At 44.0% G+C, this 22,063-nt stretch overlaps 2 protein-coding genes across 3 annotated transcripts in view; one reads left to right on the top strand and one right to left on the bottom strand.

Moving 5' to 3' along the window:
* LOC112994770 (store-operated calcium entry regulator STIMATE-like) overlaps positions 1-5,988 on the top strand; it is a 58,666-nt gene extending 52,678 nt beyond the window's left edge. For both annotated transcript variants that reach the window (XM_064500485.1, XM_064500404.1), the window contains 2 exons: positions 1,943-2,006; positions 4,482-5,988. In XM_064500485.1, the coding sequence (XP_064356555.1) occupies positions 1,943-2,006; positions 4,482-4,513 (96 nt within the window). In that variant the 3' untranslated portion in view covers positions 4,514-5,988. The remainder of the gene's footprint in view (positions 1-1,942; positions 2,007-4,481) is intronic.
* Positions 1-22,063, bottom strand: part of ITIH5 (inter-alpha-trypsin inhibitor heavy chain 5) — a 50,584-nt gene that overhangs the window by 10,911 nt on the left and 17,610 nt on the right. The window contains exons 6-9 of the mRNA XM_026119355.2: positions 19,211-19,380; positions 17,125-17,241; positions 3,028-3,199; positions 491-800 (exon numbers count right to left, since the gene is read on the bottom strand). Coding sequence (XP_025975140.2) covers positions 491-800; positions 3,028-3,199; positions 17,125-17,241; positions 19,211-19,380 — 769 coding nt within the window. The remainder of the gene's footprint in view (positions 1-490; positions 801-3,027; positions 3,200-17,124; positions 17,242-19,210; positions 19,381-22,063) is intronic.

The following is a 22,063-nucleotide window of genomic DNA, read 5'->3' on the forward strand; positions in this document are numbered from 1 at the left end:
CTTGATGTAATTTTCAAACTCAAAGATTTTGGGCATGAAGTTATCTTTTTCAAAAAATTAAGAATTCATTTCCTGCCCCAAACAGACACCTTCATTCCTAAACCCCTTCACGCTGCTTAAGCTGTCAATTTAAAGTGAGCAGTGCATCCTTTCTTCCCTCCATCCACTTGAGGAGAGACAGCACTCGTGTCTCCCACCTTTCCAGGTTTACATGTAGTGATTAGAATAATGTGAATGAAAAACTCATTCTGAGGGGCTGGGAAGCTCCAGTACAGCTCAGGGTGTCTGCTAGGAAGCAGGCCTTTTTTGGGTAGGCATCATTCCTGAAAGAAACTATATATCCCAATTCTTGGGTGTATCCTGCCTCTTTCAGCCAGAGTTGAGCCTCAGAGAAACTCACCTCTCTCTCCATGTCTCCTTCGAGAATTTTCCTCCCCAAAACCCATTCCCAGAGGACTTGATACAGATATAAGCACAAAGCAGAACAAACCCTTTCAGTTGGCTGGCTGCATCCTCATCCTCCTGGAAATGCCTCGTCATGCCACAGTTCTCCAGCGCCATCCTCTCCAGCAGCTTGTAGTCCACATCATTGCCAATGCCAATAGTGAAGAGGCAGAATTTATCACGGATGGCTTCCTTGGTGTTGCTGAGGATTTTGGATGACTGGGTCTCCCCAACAGTGGGCCTCCCATCCGTGAGGAAGATGATCAGAGAGACGCTTCTGGCATCGATGTCATTCTGAGCGATGTAATCATTTAGCAGCTTTGCACCAGTCTGGAGAGCACCGTTAATATTAGTCCCTGTGGGGGTACCAAAACGATTAGCTCATTTCCTCTTCTAATGGTGGTGCAAACAGCTTCCCTAGGCTCTTTTCAGTAAAATGACAGCATCTCTATTCATCAGGATGTTCCTTTTCTTTGGATGAGGCCAAAGGATGGCCCTTTAACTCAGCTCAGCTCTGTTACTCTGCACGAGTTTGGGGAAGATGTTTATATTCATATAAATTGAATTATGAATTGCACTTAATTATGTGAAATTGTTGTATCCTTGAATGTTTTGATGTACAATAATCAGCCGTGGCAATCAGAGCCATGGCACCTACCATGTCCTGCCTGAACATAAAAAAACGCTGGCTTTATTACAGGACTTTCCCAGAGGATATCTGAATTGGGAAAGTAAGTTCTGCCCAGTTTGTCTGAAGGGTGCAGGATCTAGAGAGGGAGAAAAACCCTTCAAATGGGAAAACAAGTGGTTGGGTTTGCTCTTCAAACCTCAGGGGCTAAGAAAATTTAAACAGGGAAAAGAGAGATCTAGGGAGGTTATCAGCAAGGATGTGCTAGCAGGCCTGACTGTGCATTAAGGTGTGCCCCTACAATTTTGGTGTGCACAGGTCCAGTGACTGCAGCAAGACAAAGAACAGCAAAGGGCCTAAAACTTCTGAAAAGTCTCCAAAATCCAGATTGTGTTTTTGCAAAATGGGTCTGAACCAAAATCATGGATCTAAATATCCTAATACTCCCACAGTCCCCATCCAGATCCAAAATTTCAGAAAGAATTATTTTCCCAGAAACTAAAAAAAAAAAAACCACTCCATGTGTCAGATATAGTGTCCTTTCAAACCCAGACACATCACAGAGCTACCAAGCACTAAAGACTGCCTTTTCCACATGCACAAATATTTTGAAACAATATTTTGTTCCTGCTTTCTCAGTGTGTGAGTTTGACATAGCAGGGTGAGAACAGCACATGCTTTGTGTATGTGATCTGTGAGCCAATGCCCATTCACATTCACAGGAAGATACCCAAGCAACATCTCCTTTATAAGGAAAATGCACAGAATTAGCTGAAACTAAACTACCCCTGGTCTGCACTACAGAATTACTGCATCTCCATGTTGAACCTCTAAGTTAATCATTTCCTTTCACTTTTTTTTCTTTGTCAGGTTTATCATAGGCAAACTCAGCTGGTTCCTGCACGGCTCTTCTGGCACTTCTGCAGTAGAAAAGGTTTGTACCTCTGCATCTAGTCCCACCATTGGTAATTGTTTAGCTGGGCTGGTCCCCTGGCCACTTCCTAAACTCTTCCCCTCCTAATACAAACAGTACAGCCAACCATCCTGTTTGCTGCATTTTTCCATCAGAGCGTTTCCTTTGCTAGGAGTGGTCTCTGCTCAGGGGAAGCCATAGGGAAGCCCTGTCCAGCTTTTAGCCAGATGTCATTGCTAGCATGGAGAAGGATTGGCATAGGTCATTTTGCAGCTTTCTTTGCTTACCTGGTGAGTACTTAGCCAGGACGGGCATAGCTGCCCAAATGTGTTGTTTATAAGCCTTGCTGTACTTTTTTAAACTAGTGTCCACAGCCTTACAGATCACCACTGAATCAAATTCAAAATCATGCCTGTGCTCTGCCACTGTCTTGCGGTCTCCTCCTCTCCCCTCTTCACTCCCGTCAATAAGGCACAAGCAAAAGGGACAAGAAATTCTTAAATGTTGTTCTGGCTGCTCCATAATGGTAGTTGGAAGGTGGAGCCAAGGAGGAGCCAGTACTAGGTGAGAAACCAGCTCTTCAAGAGGGCAACCACACAGCCCACCCTGGCTAGGTCAGCCCTGGAGTTTACAACCCAGACAAAGCCCTGGGCCTGCTTGTAGACCACGCAAGTATGGTCCTGTGCGTCCTCCTCTAGGATACAGGGGTTTTTTTCCTGTATCCTCAAGAAATGGCTTTGGGAACTTTCCCACTCCAAATGTCCCACAAGATGAGTGGGAGAATGAGCATGGCTTTGCTTTAACAAGTACATCAGGTTGTATGACTTGATCTGGGGTCACTTCCCTGCCATGTAAGCTGATGCAGGGCACGTACCCTTCTGCACATAACCCAGAGTAGGGTTAGGGAAGGGGCCCTTGGCTCATGAGCCAAGTCTCAATGCTTTTCTATTGTTGCAAGCTATAAGACCACATTACACAGCTACACATTAGGCATAGCTAATTGGATAGCAAAATCAATCCCATTCGTATCCCTGGATCCTACCTCCAGTAGGTGACATGTTATGAATGTACTTTTTGGCATCTCTTATATTATTTGGAGTAACTGGCACTAGCCGGTCCTGTTGCCAGACCTTAATTCGGTTGGAAAAGCCAATGATATTGAAGTGGTCTTCAGGCCTTAGGTCCTGGAGAATTGTGAAGAGAGCTTCTTTGGTCTAGAAAGAGAAGAGAAAAGAGACCAATAGGTGCAACTGTCACTGCTTTAGCAGGCAAAAATTAAATTCTTAAGATGTTTACTGATCTTAAAGATATTTCTACACTGACAGTTTGGCTCATGAAGACAGCTGGGATGTCCTTTCCTGTCTCAAGGCCTGATCACTGTTGTGCCAAGGTACTCTGCAAATATACGACAAAAGAACAACTCTTGCCCATAAGATCTTGCAAAGCTGGGAGAGACATGCCTGGATCTAAGTGAACTTAAAAGTCATGCATGATATTTAAAATAAAAGCTCCCAGTGCCTGTGAGAACCGTGCCCTGGAATGAGAGATACTGAATAATGTTAAGTAATATCAAAAGCCTCACTGAGTTCTTCTAAAACACTCTACACTTGCAGTAAGCTGGAAGTGGCATATGATTAAAAAGGTCGCTTATAAGTTGCAATAGCTCTAAACATGTCAAGGATGCACATGCCCTGTTCATAATTGTCATACTGATTTGTGTATAAGTACTCCAATTAATGGTTCAGACAGTTAACAAATGTATAAACTAATGTACTCAAATGAATAAGATATGAGAAGCAGCCTCAAAGCATTGCAGATTCTAACTGCTAGTCAGTTTGGTCTCAGGCCTATTGTTTATCCAGCAATATGCCAACATTTTATTGCTCTGCTGTTCATCATCCTAAGCAAATAAAGGCAATCAGAGCAAGGAAAGCTGGTATTAAGCTGAGTTTATAGCTAGAGAGGCCAAGGTCCCTGGGTGATGGTAAAGACGGACCATAGAGAGTAAGCCAACAGGAAGAGTGCAGATGTATCCTGTTTTCCCCAGTGTGACCAACTTTGTTTGAACAACCATGCAGTTGTGTTTGCATGGATTCAAACTTCAGCTAAAAAGACCAACTGAGAGAAGATGCCCAAAAGCAGACCCTGTCTGCACAAACATACATGTTCGGCAGCAAAACACAAGAGGAATATAAGGCAATATCTGTAAGCAGAGGTGAAAGCAGAGAAGCTACTGATGCTATAGAAGGAATAAGGCAGTGGACATGACGTACCCCAGAACCTTCTAGCTTCTGCATTGAAGCTGATGCAAATGCAAACAAATTACCCCCCACAGTAGACTCTCTAGTCCTCCCACCTGTTGACTCAGGTCCAAGGTCCATGCAAAGTCAAGGAGACTATTTCCCTTTGCTTCAAGGTTTTTGGAGTCAGGTCCACACAACTGAGGAGTCAGTCTCTCCTTGTTTCTGTCCTAAGTATAAACCCTTTTCATTCTAGGGATCACAGGATTCATGCCTCCATTTGGTTAGGAGGAACTCTGCTCCACATCTCACCAGGATCGGTTCCACAGATGTTTCAGAGACAAGACTACCAAAGCAGATACTGGTGGAGGAGACTTTTTTAAAGAGGAGGGGAGAACCCTACCATCTCCATGTCATGATGTGCACCAAACAAACCTCCAAGAAGATGAATGCCTGCCTGAATATGGAGGCTGCCTCCTCAGTCTAAGAGTCATTAAGGAGCTTGCTAAGACGAATTAAATAGCAGTTATTCCAAGAAGAAAGGAAGGGCAGTTTTTATGCTCTCCTATCTCCTCTTACAATAGCTTTTGCGTGGTAAAAATGCGTCAGATAATACATGACATCACACCTCAGAAGGATATGCAAACACTCATAGTCTGATTTTATAGATGTGAAAACTTAGGCACAGATCCCTTGAGTAATGAGATCAAGGTCACAAATTGAGATCTTTCCAAAGCTTTCCAGCTCTCTATCCACTAGGCCAAACTGTGCTTAGACATAGAAGGGCGAAACAGCCCTTCTCCACACAGTGGAGAAAAGGAGTCTTGGATTTGTTCCATGATAACAAGAGTGGTCCATGCAGTTGTCCCTCAAAAATCAGATATAAGTAAGGAGAAATGGAAATGAGGAAGCTTCTGTCCAGGGTGAGTGTGATCAGGCCTTCCTGCCAGTCACTGTTGAGGGAAATTTTGGCAGAATGTCAGTGCGAGAAACAGTAAGACCACAGCATTTCTCATGTACAGACTTCCCTGTGTAGGCAAGGAAGAAAAACAGAGAGAGGTCTAGAAGCTATAGTTTGGAGGGAAACTCCCCAAATCTTATTACCCATATTATAGCTCTGATTATAATTAACATCACTTGATATTTTCCATTACAAAACCCTCTTTTCAGATGTTTGCAGTTCTGTCAAACTGCATTTTTCTCAGAGGGATTTATTTGGCCCAAGCAGCTCTGTTGTTTCTGAGAACAAGGCAAAAGGAAAAATAATCATGTTTTGGCCTTCTCGCTGAGAGACTTCAGCTCACCTCCAGTGTGCCCAGAAATTCCTTTTGACATTCTTGCCTGCGTTCAGCCAAAAGAAAAGGAAAAGAAAAGGAGAAACAATGCAGAACAGCAGTGCATTTGTATGTACAGAGCATCCAAGGTAAAATTGCTGAACAAGTCAGGAGGGAATTGAAGCAGACTTTCCTTGAAAACTCAATACTTCCCCACACCCTCAGAGAGAGGCTTACTAGGGGGTTGGGACTGTCTGCTTCTCTCCCTCTTCCATTCTCTCTTTCCTTTTCCATCTCCCATTCGGTCACAGTTGAGTCATTTCCATGGAGTGTGAATCAAAGTTTTTCCCCGGAAAAACATTCTGACATATTTTAATGCACACGCAAAGGCAACCCAGATCCTGACATCTCTAATTAACACAAGCTTTTCTCTGCAACTTTAAAGACATTTGTATTTGTATGTAACATATATATATATATACATATATACAAGCAAACATATATATGTGTGCATGTATACATGGTTTGGTTCCAAAGTGAGCAAAATATGAGGGAGTCAGCTTCTTATTTGACCAAATGGTTCTATTCTCCTGTAGCTTTTACCTCATCCCCAGTAAAAATGAAGGATGGGATTCAATTTTCCCAACTCATTCATGAGACAGCCAGGTATTTCATCTAATCCCTCTCCAGGCAGGGGGAGACACCTCCAGAGAGTCATTCATCCCATCTGTTCCGGACAGGTTTTAGGATGGGCAGAGTCACCATCTAGAAGCGCCTCTCTCCAAGAGGCTGCGTGAGAAGCTCAGCTATAGCAAAGGTAGGACTCACCTGAAGGCTTATTCCAAGGCTGAGTGCCACAATGCTTACTGAAGCCAAGAGGAGCTGAACTGGCTCTCCAGCTCTCTCAAGGTGCTCTGAATTCCCTGGTTTATTCTGTGTGTTTCCCCGTCTCTCCCAGTCCATATGGACCTTCTACTTTTTCCTAAAGGCTGCAGTCCTTATGGAGTGGCAACATATGCTTCTCTGCCAATATCCCTCACCCATAAATGGGCAGCAAGAGAGACCTGACTTCCCTCTGGAGGGCTGGATATGATTCAGGAGTTGGCAGCTTTAAATAAGGAGAACATCTCTGTAAAAGTACACTGCTGAAATCCTTATATATGCTGCTACAACTGAGCGCTCTCCAGGCCCAGTCCTCCCCTCTGGTCTCCCCAGTCCTCAGGCAAGGATTTGCAGAGCTCTGCGTGCTGGGAGTGCCTGGCAGCAGCTTTGCTTAGGACATATCAACAGGTTTCTCCGTTCTGGCCTTGTAAGGCCACAGCTGGAATTTCTCATGGCTCTGAAGAGCCAAGGACGGAGGCTGCAGTGGGATTCCCAAGCTGCTCCACTGCGGACGGTGTCTTTGCACTTCCAATCCTGCCAGGCCTTAGTGAGTCATTACACTGAAATGCAAGTCGTTACACTGAAATTCATGCCAAAGACTCTCTCATGCAGAGCAGAAAATTAACCATTTATTCCCTGACAAGTTTCAGATCGTTCCCCAGCAGCTGTGTAGATGACACTGATCTCATTTGGGGGTTAGACAGAACACAGATCTAACCCTTTAGCACTGATAAAGCACAGTTTAAGGGTCCAGCACTCCTGTGCCAGTGCTGTAAGCAAAGCAAGAAAGACTGTTCCTCTCCCTACACATCTGCCTGGGCAGATGCATGCTTGCTTGTGTGGAGGGAGGAGCAGGGATTAAAGGAGCGGGTGGCAGGAATTAGCAATACAGAACAGCCTAGAAAAAATCAATTTTTGCCAGTTTGGTATGGCTTGTAGCTGTCACAGAGAAGTTTTAAGTGAGGATTTAAAAGAGGATAAGCTGTTGGAAGATTCCCCTGTTTCCTCTACATTAGCATGGGAGAAATTGAGCTGAGATATGCAGGAGACTGGATTGCCATTCTGCCACATTTGTATTGAGAAGCTGTGATTGTGAATGACAGCTGTCAGCACGGCTGGAACCCGAGGGCTTGAAACAGCCCCTCCTGGGCTGTAAAATATCACTGCCCAAATGTGGAGCAGAAGAACGATGGCCTACAGCTGGGGAGGGAGGAGGTGACAGTGATTGCTGGGGGGATCAGAAGTTATGTCTGTGATTCAGAAACAGGGGGAAGCTGAACATGGACTTACACTGTCTAAAGAAACAATTTACAAGTAGTGTCTTCTCCGGCCTACAAGATCAGAGACAAGCTGGCTCCCAGCCACCACCCTGGTCCTAGTTGCCACTGCCACACTCCTACCTGTACCTTCAAGACAACTGCTACTCATCTGCTCCCTTCTTGCTGAGATCAGTCTAGGATGGACAATGCCCACAACAGCTTGGAAAAGGAGAACTCCCTCAGCTATGCTCAGTTCAGCCATTCAAGTCACTTGTCACTTTTGCACCTGGGCCTTGGGGCTAGCGCTGACAGACCCTGTTTAGCTTAAGCACTGTCGGAACAAAGCGTGGAAGGAGACACACTCTCATGGGCCAGCTGAGAGCCTTCAGCCCTTCTCTGGGTCAGAGATCTGCCTCAGGGACAGCTGGAATGATGTCAGACCATCTGGACACCTTTTAGGAGGGCTCTGAGCCCCGGTGACATTTCTGCCACAGTCTCTTGGTTGTTTAGGGAGCAGGGTGAGGGCGAAGCCTGACTACCCTAAAAGCTGTGCAGTTCAAAGGGAGACAATGCGTGGTTGTTAGATGCCCTGGCATTGCCAGACACTGGCCCTGCTATGAAACAGGAGTGGAGTTCAAGCACTTCATTATAATGCATGTTCCAGGCCCACGTATTCATGCTTTCCACTGATTTGGAGCACTCATAAGTGCTCCGTCTTAGGCCTGCATCCTCTGCGCAAGCCTCATGCCAGCCTATGAAATCAAAAGACTATCAGTCCATGCTGAATCAAATTCTGTATGAACAACTGGTCTCTGCATCACCGGAGTATAACCTCAGCCCCCCTCTTCAAAATAGTTTCCAGATGCAGAGGGAGCTCTCCTAGCACCCACCCTGCCAGTGCCTCTGAGATCACTTGGCAGTACTCAGCCTCACCCTGCATGCCCTAACACAGCTGGCATCTGCACTCACAGTGCTGGGACGGTGAGACATCGTCACCAGTGACAGCTCCTTTCCGAGCTCAGCCAGCACCAGAGAACCATGTGAGCTTGAGATCAGTGAGTCTAAAGAGCATGGCTAGCAAAGAGACCTGCTCTTTCACTAAAGCATTAACAGCAGGACACAAAGTTTTTGGAGAGCAGCACCCATCAGCCGAGAGAGCTGCAAAAGAACAATCTGACTCTGGGCTGATGGCTGGAATGGAGGACTTGGGCCCATCCACAACCATCTGCTGAAGGACAGAATGATGCTATAACTAGAAGACAATATTTCAGCTGCATACAGAGTCCTGACAGTAGTATGCCATAACTGGCACATGAGATCACAGCTATCTATCACTGTTCTCTCTGGGGCTTACCTGCCTATTACTTCAGGATCTGAATCTACCATAGCCTTTAAGTTGTCCTTCCAGATCTCCTGTGAGAGTCCATACTTGACAAGAAGGGAGCTAAGGCACAAGATGTAAGTTCAAAGAGAATTAGGAACACACATCTCTGTCCAGTAACTTGTCTGAGAGCACAAAAGCACAGAGAAAGGGTTCAGAAATCAGACTTCCTACAGTGATAAGGAGAAAAGTACAAGTAAATATGTTGTTTGGCAAAACACTGCAAGAAAGCATAGGGAGAAAAAAAAATAGACAATTAGGAGAGGGATTTTTTTTCCCAATATCATCCATGTTTTTGTTCATAGTTATCCCTTTCCACAGGCAAATAATGAAAAGTTTCAGATCTGGCTTTGCCAAGCTAAAACAGCAATATCTGGTCAATTCTGCCCGTGTTTTGCCAGATGCATTAACACTGCAAGTTCAGGAAAAGCTGACATCAACGTCGCACATAAAACACTCCTACCAAGGCCAGAAGAGGTATTGCAAATTAAGGATCCAGTTTGTGATCCCAATAGCCAAGGAAAAGGCAAGTGCGAGCACCACTACCTTTTTTCAGGAAGGAGCTGACGTACAGACAGATCAAAGGTTTGAGCAACGTCATTTCTGCTGAGGTTTGAAGCCACATCTTGCGAGTTTTATTTTCCTCTACGTCCCTATTTCCTTTCTGCCCACATAATGCAGATCACGTGCCAGCTCTTAACAAGGACTTTTGAACCAAAAATGGTCTTTAACCTAGAATCATATCCTTGGATTTTTTGCCATCTTCCATCCCCCCCTTAGGAGAAGACAATCTGCCCTTTCTTCCTTTGCAGGCAGCGTTGTGCAGTTCATGGACTGCAGCTCACCCCCTCCCTGTCAATGTATCTTTGTGCTTTCCTGCTGGCAGACACGGATCACATAACCAAGGAAAACTCCTTCACAAGTCTGGACAACAAGTATTTTGTTTCACACTGACACTGGCCTGTGAAGGAAGAGTTTGGTTGCGGAGATCTGGACAATAAAGAACTGTCTCCAGTGCATGGTCCAGTCTACCCCCAAACATCATGGATCCCTTGCTAATATACTGAACATTTCTGACTCCCTACATGGCCTTAGAAAAAGTTGCTTGGTAGCTTCCCTGTCTGCAAATGAAGTTCTCCAGGATTTAGAACTGTTTCTTTTGCCTATTCTGCCACAGAATTTCTGCTTACCACTGAGTAACCTGCTTACCACTTAGCTCCACATCTGCTGAGGGTATTTAACCACTGGATTTCTATTCCGTGGGAGCAAAGCACTTAAACTATCATCAAGGATATGGACAAGCTATCAATTGGTGGTAACTCACTTATCTACCACTCAGCGGTGTGGTGAGGTTAAATACATGAAAAACTGCAAGACGATCTGTTTTCTCAGGAATGGAGGTTTCATGTGTCCAGAAGGTAGACCAGCTGTTAAGTCTTTGCAATCTCACTGGACTGTTGAAGGGATTAATAAATGTCTGTACAAAGATTTAAAGAGGCAAGCTTTACTATCGGCACCAAGCATCATCACTTCAGGCCCTTATCAACAGTGCAGTACAGATTACATTTGGAACAGTAAATGTCCCTGTAAAATTAGCTGAAGGGAGAAGCGTAAAGGCTGCCCCACAATATTACAGTGACATCCTGAAATAATCCCACTGGAAACAACGAAGCTAACTGGGCAGGAGGCCAAACTGACACAGCAGTGTATGAAGGCCACATTCTTATCTGTGCTAAGCTCGTTTGAAGAGGGATCACACCCCATACCATGCCAGGCAGACACTCAAACCCGCCGGTCAGCGTGACAAGCAATTTCCATGGAGCTAACAGCAAAAAGGTCCATGCCAAGATGAAAGTGCCCCATGCCCTCAATGCAGAGCTTGAAGTCTCTCCCTTTGCCCTCAGAAAATGCAGTCAGTCCCAGTGCTGGAAAACTATTCCAAGAACTGTCGTTCCCTGCCCCCTGTCACCCAGCTCAGCTGCCTTCACAGTGCTGGGAAGTGTTCATGTGCCCAAGACGAGGCTGTCCACAGCACAGTCTCGGGATTTCAGCAGCAATTAGCTGCTCCATTAGGCAGTGGGATTTGGGCTGAGGCATGGCCTGTTATGCTTTTCCTGTCGATTAGCCTGATGATCTTCACGCTGATCCTTTTTCATGTGTCCACTCTCTCACGGTGGGTGGCTCAGCAATCGGCAGCCTGCCGGGTTTGAAGCTTTCTAGCTCCTTTTCAGAACATCCTACGAGTGCGTGTAACCTGCTAAGGGGGGATGCACTGTTCCTTCACAGAAAGATGTTACTTCTCCATAGAGGAAAGACATGCATTATATCTCAATGAAAAGAAGTGCTGTACTTCCACGGATATGGGGTGTCTGTTATCCCTCTGCAGAGCACATGACTCTGTTGCCACCTCCCCTCATAACCCTGTCCCTTTTCCTTGAATTGTGACACCTCTTACTTTTAGATGTGGACTTCCCCACTTTGGTCCCCAGTAAGCGAGAGAGGGATGGCGATGGTGGTTGTCTGGAGCAAAGTCCAAGCATTTTTGCTCAGGGCTAGCACTGGGCAACGCAAAAGAACTAAAAATTTATTTTAAAAATTTGCCTGTTTTCCCATCCGAGAGTCTGGTCAGAATCTGGCCCTCACAGTCCTCCAATGTCAGCCCCCACTGCCCATTTCCCTTACTTCTGAGTACCCCTCAACGTCTTCAGCTGCAGGATCCCCACTGCCTTCCCTACCACCTGCACATCTCTGCCTCCAACCCTTCCCTTGCCCATCTAGGTCCTGACCTACTGCCTCAGACAGGATCACAGGTCAAATCCTTGTCCAAAACTCTGCAGAGACAAAAACAGAGCAGATGCTTTGACATAGTCAGGTCACTCCACCAGGGGTAACTACTCAAACCAAAGCTCTTTCCTTATGCCACAGAAGGTATCATATCTTGTTCTTAAGGGACCTCAGATTACATCATGTAGACCTCAAAGTCAGAACCTGCCTGAGAAGGCTTTTTAAGGACATCACACAGTAACAACGTAGAAAATCTTGCTCCAGCAGGTCTGCACATAAGGTCCCAAGCAGTCACTTCTGAGCTCTCATTGCTCTTCATAATTAGAGACAGACCATCCTAGTTAAGCAATGCCTGTACCATGCACCCAGTTACAGGGTGAAGGGGGATTTTCTTGGAAATAGCAGTGTTGTTGCAAGCAGTGTTAGAGTAATAGCTTAGACCTTGGCAAAGATCAGGTGTTGTTTAGAATTGGGGGATCTTGTACTGCCATAAGCTCATCCATAAGCTAACCAGCTAAACAGATAGGACAAAGTCTTTGCAAGGAAACAAGCGCAGACAAAGAAAATAACCTGCCTAAGTTTACACAGCAGATCCTATATTCTCCTGTGATTTCCATACTCCTATCTAGTGAGATGCCTGAGATAACACTACTGTTCTGTATTTCCTAGTAGGAGGCAGCTGCATTCTGTGCTGGGGACACTGCATAGAGTTTCTCTATGCTCATCCAGATTGTCGCTTTCTACTAGAAAAGTCAACACATCTCTCCTATTCACAGTAGCTTTAAAATCACTAAAGGCTGTAATTAGGATTAGCATTTTTTCCAAGCTTCCCTGGCAGTTTTAGGCAGTTCTGCTGGACAGCAGCCATTATTTGGACTAGCAGTCCACAGGCCCCCAGCCAACTCTCTGGCAACCAACAGAAGTAAGTGGAGTTTGGAGAGGGTACATCAAGTGTTCAGGTGTTAGTCTGCTCTTCCCAGCATAACATTACTGTGTGCTGGGGCACAGAAGTGTAAGGATATGTACACATAAGGCACCCAGACTTTGAAGAGGGTAAGCTGAGGTATTCAAAAAGATGCAGCAGGCCCCAGCTGCAGCTGAGTTCCTCCTAGTACAATTAACCGCAAAGAAAATTACAGTCCGGCACACCACCCTTGACAAGTTGCCAGGCTGCGGTGTAGCCAACTCTGTAATTGAGTGTGTGGGCATTTGTTGCCTGTGGAAAAAGGTAAAGTGAAATGAATCTGTGGCTGAAACAATCACATTTTACCTCATGTCTGCAAAACACCTGCAAATCCTCTTATGGACATGTCCATAACTTGGAACATGCCTGCTTTATAATAGTGGAACTGCAAGCTGATAAAGGTCCTTTTTCATCTTGTCTAGTGAAACTGGTGGTAACCATGGTAACCTGATAAACACATACTTTATAAAGGAGCCATATCCAGAACTACTATAGTCTCCATCATTTTTAGAGGTGTCAGTGTATCATGTCACAGTTAGACCCTGCCTGTACTCCATTTCACATCTGCTCTGAATGCTTTTGGTCCTTTTCCTGATTATGGCTCTGTTGGATGTTGCATCGATAGCAACTGTACATGTTTCTGTGGCACAGCCATAAAATCATGATTTGACTTAGTAACACAGATACTGGCACACTCACCCTCACTGTTATCCATGACCCAACTTAGTTCAGGAGACTCAGTTTTGCAGCACGATGCTTTTACAGATGGATCTGCAGATCCAGTTATAACAACTGGTCAGAGCTTTCTATTCTGTTTTCATCCCAAGGGAGGTGAGCCCATAACTGGCCTCTCTTTCTCCTAGTTATGTCAATATAAAACTGTTATATCCGCCTACCTCTGAAGCAAAAGGTATTGGTACCATAAAAATCAGCAGATCCGACTGCTCTAAGGGCAAAACATTTTGTTTCCCAGTATAATTTGCAGATATGACCTGTTCCCCACGCTCTTCTGGCTCCTGTTAAAAGCAACTATTCCACACAGAGCTTACTGTCACCTGCAGACGAAGGAACAAAACTCTTGAGGACAGAAACAGTATTTTCCTTGCCAGTGGAACAGCAGTAATGACCTGCAAAGCCTTGAACACATGAAGGATTTTTATCATCATACGCTAGAGTTTTCTTTTCTTTAGCTTGATCTCGCTGCCAGTGCTAGAAGGTGACTGTCACGAAGGCCCAGATCCTCAGTGGAGGTGGACTGGTGCAACACAGCTGAATCTGCTAGATATTACCTGAGTTCAAAGGCTGTTAGGACCACAAGAGGAAGGTGCACCTGGGCCAATCTTCCCCACAGAGTTAACATATATCAGTGATGTGAGGGAAATGTCTCAGGGATTTGATATAAGCTGATCAACCAGTCCTACTATATATGTTTCCAACTGGGCCTGCACATGTTGTTGCTGTAAAGACTGACATATATTAGAAAGAAAGAGGGATGGCACAAACAGATAAAAAATTTATGTAGGAAAAGGAAGACCTTTGGAGAAGAAAGAAAGAAAGGACTCGCAACTAGACTGTGGGAACTGCAGTATGCATGAAATCCTGACCCCATTTGAGTCAATTTGCCATTAACTTCATGAATGTGGATGGATAAAGAGTCTACAAAATCTTCTCAGTGAAGGGCACACCACTGATGCCTCTCACCCTGTCTCCCACCCTCCTACAACCCTAAAAACTGTCCTTTGCCATAGTTACTGCAGCTGACCTGGAAGAGCACTCTTTACAAGTGCTGAGTGTATTTTTAGCTGATCTTGCATGTGACTCAGTAGAGAGAAATGAGGAAAGGCAGTCCTATGGGAATTCCCAGCTCTCTACACACTACCATAGCTCACCACAGCTGCAAGAGTCAGAGATAAAAGAGGAGGCACTTGCTCTGCTCAGTTGTATCTTGTCACCAGGGGACGTGTCTGTAATTTAATAAACATCTTAATAACAGCAACAATTGGGTAAAAAGGCCACAGCACAAACACATCATGGCTGTAACTGATCACACTTTCTTATTGTAGGAAAACAGGCATATTATTCAGCTGGCCCTGGCTGTTGACCTTTCCTTGACTAATCTGGGGAGTGGGAGGGGTTATGATTTAAGTCATAACTCAAAGAAGTTCGATTTTTTGAAGCAGCTGAAATGAGAGGATGATATGTGCTTCACACACATAGCAGTTCTCTATAATACACCAGTGGTTCTCCATAAAAAGAGGATGTCTGAGATAACAGGCAAAAAGGCTGAGTATGTGTAGCTCATGACTGCTGCAAAGGCTGTTCTAACAGAGGAGTATAGATGCAAGCCATCGAGTCTTGATCACTAGCCCAATACTCAGTTCTGAAACTGCTCTTGTTTGCTCTTGCTTCAGTCTCAAGAGGCATCTATCTGTGCCTAATTAGCCTGAGATTTCTGTGAGTTTAGCAGTAGGAGCTGGCAAGGTTATGAAGTAGATCCTCAAGGGTTAATCACTGGGCATGTTGTTTCTATATGAAAAAGAAACATCAATCCTGCTCTCAGGAGGAGAATAAAAGCCTTCATAGCATGAGGTTAATCTGCTGGCCCAAGGCACTAGTTGGGCAGTTCACACCACCACCGAGTTCTTCAAAGCCCCAATCTTCCTAGTTCAGCACTGTATTGCTGACTGTCTGCTTTCAGCATGTAGGTTTGGATGCAACTGTGTATTCTGCGAGGCATAGCAGATGTTTTTCAGCAGAAGGGTGTCAGACAGGCAAGAGCGAGGCTCTGTCCACAGGAATTTGTAATGACTCAAATGCGTTTTCATTCAAAATTTGTCTCAACACAATAGTAAGTATGTGTTTAACAACTCTCTGCTTGCTACTCCAGTCACAGGAGGAGGTAGTTAGGAGCCATAAAAGTCACACTGCACTTTAGCTCACTGTGGAGATAATTGGATTTAACAGAGGCTGCAGTTTCTAAATGAAGATATATGATCACCACTGAGACCATATGGTAAAGTTTTTAGCAGAAAGGTAAAGGCATATATACCACGGATATCCTTGGTGAAAGACACAGAACCATCAGTGAATGACCAGTGTAGGTGTTTGTGAAGGACATTTAGGCTAGTGCTGGTGGCCAAGAAAAAAAAAGACTCTCAGATGACCACATCATTGTTTTCAGAAATATCGCCATGCTCTGGGCAGGTGACCAAGCAGCCTGAGTGGACTAATTACAGCTCCTTCCCTGGCCAAGATATAAGGCCAAGCCATTGGCCTTCAATCATTCTTACAGGGTTACACTGTGACATGATCCATACACCCTGGAATCTCCCCATACTGGTATCTTAGCCTATGTGGAAAGTGGTACGGTCATTAGCTTGGCCATGATAAGAATGTAGAAGCTAAAGATGTGGGCCATATGGCAGACAAGCCAAAAAACTTCTCCATATCTCATGCATGTGGGGCTAGACTTCAAATGGAAAGAAACCCTACCAACTCTACTGGGGCTTTTGTCCTTTTCTGCACAGATATAGAAACAGGACTTTCCACTCCAGTGTGAGTGCAGAACTGACACACATCTGTCAAATTATTCAGAACAGAAATCAGATATTGACCGATAATACTGTGCTGAGAGGAACAGTATGTTCCTCTGGGCACTGTGCCCTTCCAAGCCAACTGCTCAGCTCCTGGACTGGAGCTGGTTTCCATCTATCCAGCTCAGACAACTGGAGAAGCAAAAATGCTGGTGCCTGAACTCTTTCATGTCAGAGGTTCGTCTTAAGCACTGATGAGGTGTTCTTCAGCTTGATATGCAGGTTCATGTGAAGAATTATGCCCTAGAAAAATGGCTGAGATTTGTGGTGAAAGAATCAGATTCTCAAACAGCACAAACTGATCTTCCTTTCAACAGAAACCATTGAGATACACATAGCTACAGGTTTTGCCCGGGTAATCTACAGACAGAAGTATCTTCTCTTTGCTATTAAGCCTGATACAAAGGTCTGCTGAAAGCACTTTTCTGGGAATTCTTCCTAGTTTGCATCCCTTCAAAGCGCCCAGAACAGAACTGCCCAGCACAATCCTACCTGCAACATCCTAGCTCAGTTTTGACAGCACATACCTATTCTTCTGTCACAGAGTGACAGAGTCCTCTGCACTTCTTGTTTCAATCCCATTCTCATTAACATGGTTATTTCTTTCTCGTGGCAGATGGAACACCTCACCTTGAGGTGTCTTCAGAGCCTCCTTTCACCTCAGACATTGCAAATATTTTGGAGAAGAACTCATATGGTGAGATGAAGCCTGAGCCTTCCTCTCTATAACCTTACAGTTTACAAGGCATGCAAGGACCTCACCTGTCTCAGTTTTGTTCCCACCATGGATGCACTGCTGTCAAGCACGAAGACGACATTCTTTGGCAATGGAGGAAGATCTTTGGGGGCGAAGTAATGCACGAAGTACCCACTAAGAATCTGTGGAAGAGCAAGAAAGTCAGGAATGGAAGGTAGGTCATGTTGCAATGTTTCACATACATCATTATGGGATCTTTGCTACTGAGAGCAGGTTGGCCATACCTGATCCTGCTTTCATTGTCTGTGTCTACATTTCAGGGTAGCTGTGCTGCTTGATATCCCTCCTAATCCTGGTCACCTGATTGTCCAGACCTAGGGACCTACTGGAGCTCTTTATATCTCCCTCCAGGCTGGACATCGGAGTTTCCTTCCAAATGCAGTAAGGATGCAGGATATATATCCAGGGATTAGAACCACAAAATGTTTCTAGGGACCTGGTCTTGTATCCAGATTTACACAATAAAGGAAGTTAATAAATCCACTGGCAATCAGTTCAATGGTTATAGCCATAATGCACTGAAGCAGTAACCTCCAGAATAGCAGAAGCATGACATGTTGTTCATCATCATGGTCTCTGGGTTGAAAACCTTCAGAGAGCGTCAAAGTGAGGTACTAAGTACCTGTGAGACATAACTGAGCATCATAGGGACCATATGCTCTGGAAGAGATGCTCTAGCTTCATTAGCATCTATCTCTGTGGGTGTTTAGTTCAGAGGGTGAGCCCTGGTTCCCTTAGGCTTCAACAGATCATGTAGACAAAACCACCAAGAGGAGGGCTGGGGGGTTCTTTCTCACCACTTGCATTCCAGCTGAGTGAAAAGAGTTAGACACTTCCCAGAGAACACAAACTGATTTAGAGCAGAGGGAAGAATGGTGGACATGATGCTGAACAAAAAGAAGTGAGATGTGTTAGAGAGGAAATCAGAAGTGAGGTAGAAAAACAGGGCTGTGGAGAGAGAAGGGGAGGTTATTTCTGATGGCAAAAGATACAGACAGAAGATAAAATGAGCAGGAATGATGAATGCTAGAGACAGAAACAGTATCTGAGGTAAATTTAGAGCCAGTTCTGGAAGCAAGTGATAAGACCAATTGCCTTAAAGCCCAGGCAATGGAGATGGCCTACTTGGTAGAAGCAAAGTTGCAGTGTAGAAAGAAAAATGAAAATAAATCTAAGCCTTGGCCCTAATTAGACTGTGAGGAAGAAGTAGAAAGTTGTAAAGAAGGCAGGAACTTTCGATCTGAATTGACTGTGGGTAAGCAACAAGTAACAACTTCCTTTTCTTGCTGGTGTCCAGAGACCTGGGAAGGTCACAGAAAAGGGCAACAAAATGCAAAAAGAGATGGAGCTTTCAGACCTGGTATTGAAGCTGAGGGAGAAACATAGAGGAGTTTGCTCCATAAGAGGAGGTGCAGAAGTGTTAAAAATGTATGCACATATTTAGCATCAATTTCTTCTTTATACACAAAAACTGCATAAAGGTCTTGCATGCCAACTAATCCACTTTGAAGCCATCAAACCAGGACTGAAGAAGGGTGAATCTTAGCTTGTATGTACATCTTGCACAACTGAAAAAGATGCTGTTCTTAGATCATCTAGCAAAATGAGCCAACCAGAGCTTGCCAGGCTGAGTTCACTAAAGACAGCAATAAAGATCTGTCATTTTCTAATAGCTGAAATTTACTTTCTGTCAAAAATTGCCCAGTTCACAGCTGCTGATTCCACCATTTCCATACATACTATTTCTCCATGATCCTCCATCATGGGAATCTTTTGTATTAAAAAGTAAGCATATGCACTGAAGGAAATGTAGTGCTATTTTTGTAGGATGTCATTAAAAAAAAAAAAGAAAGCACAGAGCAAGTAAGATCTGAAGTGTGAGAAACTGAAAGGCAAATGCAAAATGAAACCAGATGAAGTATGCACCTCTTTAAGTCCATCTTGTGGCTGCAGCTGATAATTGGTCTTATTCTAGATAGTTCTTTCAAGATGGAGAAGCAGCTTTCACTTGGAAAATATTTGCTAGGGCATTTGGAGCATGCAGAACCACCTCAGGTACAGTTAATAACACTAGAAAGATGCATACAGTACCTGAACATCCCCAACGCTCAGCTCCCTGTTGACATCATATCTAACTATGAAGTCTCCCAAAATGCCATTTCGGGCAATCTTGGTTTGCTCAACAACATTGGGACTGAAGGTTACTTTTGCTAGGGTTTTGGTATGTCCGATAACAGTGGAAGGAGGAGGAGAGGTATCACCTGTTGAGATAAAACCACAATATTACATTTTTTTGCTATTGTTTTAGACATGTCTCAGCACAGCACACACAGTATTACCGTGGAATTAGGTCAGCTACCACAGTTACATATTGAAATTAAAAATGCAGCTAGCTAATGATAAAAAAAAGAACTTAATAATCCTTTCCCTCTAATTCTAAACTAACCCTAACATCACAATGTTTTCTAGAAAATAAATGCTTAGGCAAAGTTCCTATGCTCACTGCTATGTTTGGAAGTCATCGTACTCAAATGCCAGATAGTCTCTGTATGTCTGTAAATAACCTTCCGTGAATAAAACACACCCAACTTTAGACATTTAGGTGGTATTCATTCCAGCCAACCCCAGACATCTAGAATGCAGATTCTATACGTGAGCTCCTGAGAGTCAAAGATATGATTCATCCGACCTGTTTAAACATTTCCTCAAGGATGAGATGAATCATACTGCAAATTTCTTTGTATTGATTATAAAGAGATCTTGGGGAGACTTGTTCAGATATACCTGTCTGTACTGTGGACATGTGAGGTAGGATCGATCTGACTAATTACAAGTGTCTATGTGTAATGTCTACATCCGAACAAGTCACCTTAGCTCCCTTTATATTCAGCAGAGAGTTATCAGTATAGTCGCTGGAATCAGTCTGACTCAGTGAGCCTAAAGCCAACACTTACTAACACAGTCTTACAAACTGCAGACCTTAGCTGAAAACCTCACCTAATCTCCTACAGACCTTCCTGAGCTAAAGAAGAGTGAGGTGCCTTTCTGAGAACATCTCAGAGTAAGAGAATAATTTAGGTCTGAATCACCCTGAAGGATCTTCTGCCAGTAATGAGAGTCTTGCTAGCTCTGTTTAGTTTCTAAAGTTGAGTGATAATGAAAATTCCTTGCTGCCTCTTCGTGTGGTCAAAATCCCACCTCACTCTCTCTTGGTGTGCCAACTGTTCATTCATTCTGACCCAGGTAAAGACCCTTACGTGAGATTGGCCAAGTTCAGAGTTGGCCTTGAACAGCACCAAAGTTTGGGGACTTTCTCCTTGTCCTAACAAGTCACTGAAAACATCAAGGTAAATTCTCAGTTGATGTCCTTCTTGGGTACTTTCGCTGACACAGTGATTATTCCAACAGTATTCTGAAGCACGGAAGTGCTATAATATTTGTTTACATGTTAAATCCTGCTGGTTAAAATTGGTGGAAATGAGGTGCTTAATTATACTGTGTGTCTGGGTCTCAGTTCTTTGCTGAAAGTGAACCAAGATGTCTCTGGTACGGCAGAGAAAAGGTGGGTGAGAATCAGTGTCATTTTAGGTGTTCACAGTGTACGTGTCTGCATCTGAGCTGATTTTCTTGGCTCCTGTTATGCTCAGCAGAGATCTAGGCAAGAGTGTCAGGGGAGACAGGGGTATGAGACAGCTGGCTGGATGTAGGCATCTAATTTAGGATGATTTTAATTATGCCCTAGAGTCCATTAACAATACTGATCACAGTGACTACGTGCAGGCAGCCTTCGAAAGCTCCTCTCAAGTGCTTCCTATAACACTGTCTGCGTAATGGGAAAAGCACTTCTCCACCTTTGTAAAGTGCTTTGAGCTGTGTTAAAGGAATGCAACACGACAGTTGTATAAAGCATGCAACGCAATTCCCCTCACATCTAGATTTCACAGTGCTTTACAAAATTGGGTACATATGATTATGCCCATTTAACAGATGGGAAAACTGAAGCATGCAGTGGTTACCTAACTTACCTGACTTCACACAGGTCAAAGCCCAAAGAGAGGCCAGGACTAGCACTTGGATACTTTTGGGTTCATAAAATGATTACCTACAGCTGTGACACTTACCCTAAAGCGTTGTGTGCAGTCTAGACTTCTCCAGACAAAGAAATAAAAATGAGTCATAAAACAATAGCACTATACAACTTTATCTCCATATCGATTTGGCTTTACCTTCATAGCTGTCCTGTGATTTCATTTGAATATACAAGGCACAAAAATAAACTATTGAGGCAGGGAAGGGGTTTTTTCTTAGGCCCAGCATAGCTCCTGAAGGCTAATAAAGACACTTTAGAATCTGTCCATCTACAACATAAACTACAAAAAGAAATTGTAGTTAAAGGGCCTATAATGTGAAATAAACCCAGTGGCAAAATTCTTGACCCAGTGAAGTTGAATGACAGATATTACTCAACTTTAAGAGCCAAGAATTTACTTTACATTAGGCCTTCTCTGACTAAGCCAGGTCCAATCCATCCATCCTGACTGAAACAGAGAGTCCAGCCAAAGCATTGAAATCACTTAAGAATACTAATGACTGGTCTTAAAGGGGGTTTACGAGAGCTTTGACATTTACTCTAAAGTGTTCTGAACACTCCAGATTTCCTTTGCAAATAAAAGTCATAAATCAATAGCTCTATAGGATTTTATCTCCATGTTGATATGTCTTTAATTTTACAGCTGCACTCGGATCTGATGAATTGACAGAAGTAGTATATGTTTCTAATACACTCCATCAGATTTGCTTGTATTGGCCTTGCTGGAAATACACAGAATTCATAAAAGTGGCTTAACACTTCATTTATATTTTCTGATTTACTTGAGGATTTCACATTACTCCTCCTCAGCTGCTGAAAAGCAAGCACCGTCATTAGTTAGGCTGCCTGGACAC

Source organism: Dromaius novaehollandiae, chromosome 1 (genome assembly GCF_036370855.1).
Source record: "Dromaius novaehollandiae isolate bDroNov1 chromosome 1, bDroNov1.hap1, whole genome shotgun sequence".
NCBI classification, from domain to species: domain Eukaryota; kingdom Metazoa; phylum Chordata; class Aves; order Casuariiformes; family Dromaiidae; genus Dromaius; species Dromaius novaehollandiae.